The following is a 7,402-nucleotide window of genomic DNA, read 5'->3' as shown; positions in this document are numbered from 1 at the left end:
TTAACAAAGTCGATATTATTTACCATGGAATGTGATATTTTTAGCGTGGACTCGATATTGTTTATCGGTCACACTTCAAAGAATCGTGGTATAGCAAACGTAAAACTGGTATAATAAAAGGTGTAAGACAAATTACTTACATCGGATTCATGATCAAACGAGTGTTGTGATGTATCAACAATTTGGATTAGGGCAATTCCGCTTATCATGATGTGCCATTTGTTTACAATTATTGCAAAATCTTTTCGGCTTTTGTGCCTTTGCAATGATCGATCTTTCTTGGACATCAACCTCTTACCAGTACCCTTGTTTTTTGATTGAACAGGAGGTAGTATACGGACCTCAGATGAAGACTTAACCCCAAGGAGCATCTCCAACTCTTGGTGTTTAGTCAATTTTTCAAAGATCGACTTGAAATTTTGTCGAAATGTCTTCAGTAATGAAGTCAGTTCATTTATGTGATTTTCAGGCAGAGATTTGAGCAGTGTTAATGTTGAGTAGAATTCGAGACAGGCATAAATCGAAATCAAGTTTAGTGACATCCGACGAAGTAAAATCATCCAACAATTGACCGTGAGCATCATACAAGGGCATTTTTTTAGTGTTCTTTGTCCACCTACTGAGAACATACTTATCAGGTATCTTTTTGATCCCTTTACCTGATAAAATCCAGATGATGTGTTTACATATGTAGCCCTTCCTCTCAAACAGCTTGCAGGAACATGTTGCATCAAATGTTGAAGGATTAAATGCGATAGTGTAACTCTTATTGAAGATAGAATCTTCAACTTCTAGGAACCTTATCTTGCCCTCCCTTGAAGAATCACCAGCACTACATGAGTTTAGAGAATCAACGCACCTGCTTTGTTGGAATTCATAAAAGAGAGCATGCGTATAAACAATCGATGCATGAAGCTCAAGGCTAAGAAGGGTTTTGGTTTGAGGTAGGGAGTGATCACTATCTCTGTCAAGAGATTTTTGGGTGTAGCGTTGTTTGATCCATAGCACTTTGAAAGCGCATCCAAAACTCAACAAGTGTGCCATGAGGATTCTCAAAACGCTTAAAGAAGCTGTTTGCGCTCTCAGAGCGTTGCGTTGTTCTTAAAAGACAACCAAGAGGAATATCACGATAATACGCCGGAATCCAACGTTGCCGTCTGGAAAACAGATATTGCAACCATGTATTATCTTCCAATTGAAACTCACTGATCAACGAACACCACCTCTCTTGAAGTCGAAGGCTCTAACTCTGAATCCCAAACAACGAGAACTCGGACGAGTGACGAAGTCGATCTCTTTTTGGTCAATGTCGTGCCTACCTTTTCGGGTAATTTCTTCATAATATGCCACATGCAATAGCGATGGGCAGCGAGTTGTAAAAGCGAGGACCGCAATTTTCATAGCAGGACATTGATCGGTAAAAAAGCAATGGGGTTCCTTCCCACTCATACAATCTAAAATTTTTGTGAAAATCCATTTAAAATTCTGGTCATTCTCCCTAGACATAAGCGAAGCGCCAAAAGTGACGGACTTCTTGTGATGATCAACACCAGTAAAGGGAGCAAAGATCATGTCGTACTTATTAGTTGAATAGGTTGGGTCAAAAGTCACCGCCTCACCGTATAGAGCGTAATCTGACGTCTTTCTTTGCATCACCCAAAATACATGAAACAAACACTTATTCGATCAATATCATAGGCAAAATAAAAACCTTCCTGGGTTTCTTGAAGGTGTTCCAACTGGTCTACAAATATTTGAGCATCCTTAAGACCTATAAAACACTTGATTTCCCTTCCAAAATTCTTAAACTCGGTCAAAGAAGCTCCAATATTTTCATAGTAGTCAACATATTCCTTGACGGACGAAAGTAGAGGTTGGGCCAATATTGACCTTGCAATTATCAACGATGGTTTGTTTATGTTGCAAAGCAAGGTTCCTACATTTTTTATGAAATTCTCTATACTTGAGTGGAGAAAGACGGTGGTTATGGGCAGCATGAAAGCGATCAACAACAAAGAATGGCACTTGAACTTGGTCAATTTCTTTAATAACAAATCTAAAGAAAATCCTAGCTTTACAACCAATCCTAGTAACCTTAGTCTTCTTCGGATTAGAGGCCTTGACCATTGGCTCCTCCTCCTCACCGAGTAATGGGTATCTTTGTTGGCTTAGAATCCCTAAATCTTTCCGGTGACACACAATCAATTTTGTCCTAATATCTCCACTACTACGAAACCTTTTCGTTGAAGATTTCCTTGGTTCAAAACCACATGCTATTGCATAAGTCTCATAAAACTATATACCCTCGTCTAACGTAGCAAAAGTTTGTCCTATTTTAGGTGTAAATTCAGTTGCAATATTTCTGACCCACTCTTCAGAACCTCCAGGCGTCACCATCAAAGAAAGACGATTCCCAGCATGCACCTCATCAACGTCTATGCATTATGGAGAAGGAACATGTACTACAGGGACAACAAGAGTATTTTCTACAACAAGAGAAGTTGAGTAAACAAATTATAACAAATATAACTAGATTATAATTGTGACTATGATATTGTGAAGGAATGCATGTGATATTGTGCAACATAAAACGTGATCTTGATGAATATAAAATAAATACGCGGCCGTATTGCGCCTATGATACTTGTGACGGAATACATGTGATATTCTGGAGCATAACATGTGATACAAATATAACAAATATAACTAGATCATAACAAACTATGATATTGTGAAGGAATGCATGTGATATTGTGCAACATAAAATGTGATACTGATGAATATAAAACAAATACGCAACCGTATTGCAGCCTATGATACTTTGAAGGAATACATATGATATTCTGGAGCATAACATGTGATACAAATGCACATAAAGCGATTACAAGTCATGTCTGCATGACATATGATATTGTAAAGGACTCAATCGATATTGTGAAGCATAACACGTGATACTAATGCACAGAGAGTAATGACCAGTAATGTACTGCAGCCTTTGATACTGTAAAGAGTTCAATGTGATATTCTAAAGCATAACATGTGATACTAATGCACAAAAAGTAGTTGCGAGTCATGTTCTAAAGCCTATGATACTGTAAAGGACTCAATGTGATATTGTGAAGCATAACACGTGATACTAATGCACAGAGAGTAATGACCAGTAATGTACTGCAGCCTTTGATACTGTAAAGAGTTCAATGTGATATTCTAAAGCATAACATGTGATACTAATGCACAAAAAGTAGTTGCGAGTCATGTACTAAAGCCTGTGATGATCTTTGTAAAGGACTCAATGTGATATTGTATAAAGGAAACCGATTCTAATGAGCGATGAATCAGGCTAACAAAAACTACAAAAATGTGATACTTTTCAGAATTAGTTATGATACTGTACTGAATTAAAAGTGATACAAAAGAAAACTGATAAATAACGATTTAAACTTGAAGTAAACACAAGCAGTGAATGCAAAAGAAACTTGATGATTTACAAAACAGACAATGAGTACATTATTTGTTATACGTCAATTAGAAGATGAAAAAAAAACAGAGATTAAATTTGAACGCAACAAAAATAGCAAAAACTACATGTTGAATAAAGTATATAACCAGTACATGATTTTAATACATAAAATAGCACGAATTGATGAATACGTGACTGATGTTGATGAATTATAACATCAATTATAACAAAAAACCAGTAATTATACAACGAATTCAGTCGAATATACAATAACAATTAAACATCGTGCAATAAAACAGGAAAACAGAATGAAAAAAATTAAAACATAAAAATAAAGAAGCATAAAACGATGAATTACCTGACATTGAATATATTAAAACTGAGGAAAAAATAGATGAAGACGAATGATGACGAAAAAGTGAAGGACAATAAGCAACTAAGACGAATTTTGAAGAAAGCGCTGGAAATCAACCACGAATGATGATGAACACAGGTGAAGATGACAATGACAAATGAAAGAAGACAACTACGCGAAAAATTGTGGCGTGAGAATGAATACTTGTGATTGCGGAAGAGAGAGAGAAGAGAGAGAAAGTAAATGAATTCAAATGGTGAATTTGAGCTGATAATAGGGTTTATATAAGAACTTTAGGAAATTACGAAACTACCCTTACTAATAGCTTGATATAAAACAGTATTGTTATGACTCATGTGTGATATTTTTGATGGACTCATGGACTCAAATAATTAGGTAGGACTCATGTGATCCTAATTCTATATATATATATATATATATATATATATATATATATATATATATATATATATATATATATATATATATATATATATATATATATATATATATATATATATATATATAGAGAGAGATTGAATCATGTGAGGCACCCTTCTTATGGTGAGGCGGCTGAACTCATCTCATCCATTCAAATATAATTAGACTCGACGCACATGATTGTGCCACATCAACCACCAGTTATAACCCCACCCAAAAAAATACGGAGTATGTGATATCGTTCATTTTCACCTGTTATTATGTCTTCTCTTTCTCTCTCCTCTGCAATTTCTTTCGTTCATCACCATTAACGCGCAAGATTATAGCTTCGTTTGTTTCGGTTCATTCTTCTTTACTCTACTTGTGATTTTCGCTCAAAATTTCTAGGATTAAAAATCATACACTTTAATTCTTCAATTAGGGGGCAAAATCGGAAGAAATTAGGCTAAAAATGTCGACAAAAGATCAAAATTTGATGAATGAAGCGAAGAAATTTCCATGGAAGATCGATTCTCTCTATCAATCGTCGTTACAGCGCATTATTTTTCGATTTCTTGTTAATTTTCAGCTGTTTTCGCTCAGATTCGCAGGTGATTCTCTTCTTCCTTCGCTTTAATTTCGCAAATCTCGTCATTTTTACTAATTTTGATTTGACTTTGATTACGTTCCTTGTTGTTTGAACTTGGTTCGTTTATGAACTGGTAGTCATCCTTCGACAGCTCACCTTTGTTCACACTTTCTATCAAATCCTGAAAGAGAAGATATTTACAGTACTGAGCTTAGAACAAACACACTCCCCATAATTATTTTGCCAGGTTTCGGAGTCCTTTTAAAGGTGCTTGTTTCCGGTGGCGCCAATGGATCTCAATCAGAGTCATCAAATCATTCTAGGAAAGTTATCTCTGAGATCACCCATATCATCGTGGTACTGTTTGCTTTACCTTTTGATCTTTCTATTGTTTTTGTAACAGAATTAAAGAGTGACTGCTTCATTTTTTTGTGTTAGATGTTGGGAGATATTAGTTGTCTGATGTTTGTTTGTACATTTTGTTGAACTTTGTATTATTGGTGATTCTAAAGTCTGTTATTGAGTTAATGATTTAATGTTGGGTTAGTTTGAAAATGGGTAAAGTGCAGAAGCAACAAATGCGAGGCGCGCTATTCAAAATTCAAAATAAAATTTGTCTTTGTGGAGCCGCATAATAATAAACCTAGAAGAAAGGTGGATGTAAGTTGCATATCGGGCCTCATTAATTGCACCTTTTTCAAAAGTCCACCCAAGGCAATCAAGGCGTTTTGCCCAGTGTCTTATTGAGCCACAAGGCAATCAAGGTGTTTTGCCTATGACTGTCATCACCTTTGTCTTTCTTTTCCACATATCTGTTGCCTATTGGCATTTATTTTTAAAGATGATTGACACAATAGTAGTTATTGTTAGGAATACAGATAATCTTTATACAGCGTTCCTTACAACTCTTTCCTGCTTGCCCGGGGCTTTGGTAAATTAGATTGGAAGATACGAGCCACAAGTGGTAAAATAAGGGGTAAAGATTAAAACTGCAGAGCGTCTATTGAAGTACTAATTATTAGTGCTCAAAGCTATCATCAAGGAAGAGAATTTTGAAATATAGACAACTTATGCCAAGAAGGGATACAAATTAAGGAAACTAAAATGGATATTGTTGAATAATAGGCAACTAGTATGCTAGGAAGGAGATATATTTTGGACTTTCCCTTTACTTGTAAGTTGTAACATCCATTATGTATATTAACTAACCTTATGGGTGGACATATAGGAACGTGTCCGTTAATTTACCATGCTTTGATCATCATTTACAAAGTAGTAAGCCTCTTATTCATTAACAACCAGCATTTGTGAAGATGTTCATATGCACGGAACTTTATTGGTCTTGGAAAGTTATAATCTATTTGTGTAAATGTTGGTCAGCTAACCATAATTTTTGATCATCTTTCACAAGCAACTAATTCACCAATGACCAATCAACTTTAAAGATGTTCCTATGCATGTCACCAGCTAACATGGGTAAATGGTAGCTAACACTAGTGTTTTGTTCAGTATTATTTGTGATCTGTTGTCTAACTTATGGCCTAATTGTGTTATGCATCAAATTTACTTCATTGGCACTTTGTAGTCTAATGGGCTGTTTTCGCTTATCTATTGGGATGAGATCCATGAGAGGGATCATTTCTCCGATTTTATCTTGACAATTCTCGGGTAATCTTGAGTGTGCCTTTAAACCCTCAGTCTTATCCTAAAAAATTTTCAATCATGTCTTTTTTTGTTTTCATCTTCAGCGTATGGCTCTGAAAGTTTTTTCCATAATAAATTTTTTCGTTTTGCTTATATATGTTAAATATAATATCCACATAGTTTTTTTTCCAGCATGTTTATGTAAACTGTGACCTTGAAAGTCAAATGGGAAGCACATTGGCAAATGGAGAGGGCTTTTTAAATTTCATAATGTTTATTGGGCTCCACTAGATATTCAAACTTTTCCTTTGTTTGTATTCCCTCCGTCTCGGTCAATTATTGTCCTTTGGTTTTGCCACAAATACCAAGGAATGAGGAATGGGCCAATTACTAAATGACAAGTGGAACAAATTGAGTGTGAATGATCAAATTGCTTATCAAGTTCATTTTTAAAATAGAAAGGACAACAATTGGTCGAGACACCCTAATATGGAAAAGGACAACAAATGACCAAGGGACAGAGGGAGTAATACATTAGGAAGTAGATGTCAATGACCCGATCTAGATGCATTGATTGTGCATTTGTAGAACATATTGCATCTCTCCCGCTTTTTGAAGCTTTGATTAATCTATCTGCTTATTCGGCCTTGCATACAGAGACTTGCTTCCAATGTATCCTCGTCTGCGTTTGGTGAGTTTTTCTTCTGAATATAAATTATTTTCCTTTTCTATCTAGTCTTCCTTCTCATTATATTGGACATTGCAGGTGCTTATGAGTGCAACTCTTGACGCTGAAAGGTTTTCTAATTATTTTGGTGGATGCCCTGTCATCGAGTTCGGCTTCACTCATCGTATAATCTCACTAGCTATTCTGTCATTTCTTTTTCGATTTTCTTCTGTTGTACCACATTACCTCTGCCTCTTAATTATGGAT

At 35.5% G+C, this 7,402-nt stretch overlaps 1 protein-coding gene across 1 annotated transcript; it reads right to left on the bottom strand.

Moving 5' to 3' along the window:
- Positions 1 to 465: 465 nt before the first annotated feature.
- Positions 466 to 1,572, bottom strand: LOC141588471 (protein FAR1-RELATED SEQUENCE 3-like). Its single transcript, XM_074409913.1, has 2 exons — positions 1,320 to 1,572; positions 466 to 1,100 (listed from the first exon to the last, which is right to left on the bottom strand). Exons 1-2 carry the CDS (start codon positions 1,570 to 1,572, stop codon positions 466 to 468), a joined length of 888 nt encoding a protein of 295 aa, XP_074266014.1.
- Positions 1,573 to 7,402: the final 5,830 nt, after the last annotated feature.

The sequence above is a fragment of the Silene latifolia genome, chromosome 6 (genome assembly GCF_048544455.1).
Source record: "Silene latifolia isolate original U9 population chromosome 6, ASM4854445v1, whole genome shotgun sequence".
NCBI lineage: Eukaryota > Viridiplantae > Streptophyta > Magnoliopsida > Caryophyllales > Caryophyllaceae > Silene > Silene latifolia.
Note: the sequence above shows the minus strand (reverse complement) of the source record. Positions and strands in the feature narration are given on the sequence as shown.

Coding starts and splice junctions, on each gene's coding strand:
- LOC141588471 (XM_074409913.1), bottom strand. CDS start 1,572: ATGATCTTTGCTCCCTTTACTGGTGTTGATCATCACAAGAAGTCCGTC. Junction 1,101..1,319: donor TGAAGAAATTACCCGAAAAG/GTAGGCACGACA, acceptor TTGTCTTTTAAG/AACAACGCAACGCTCTGAGA.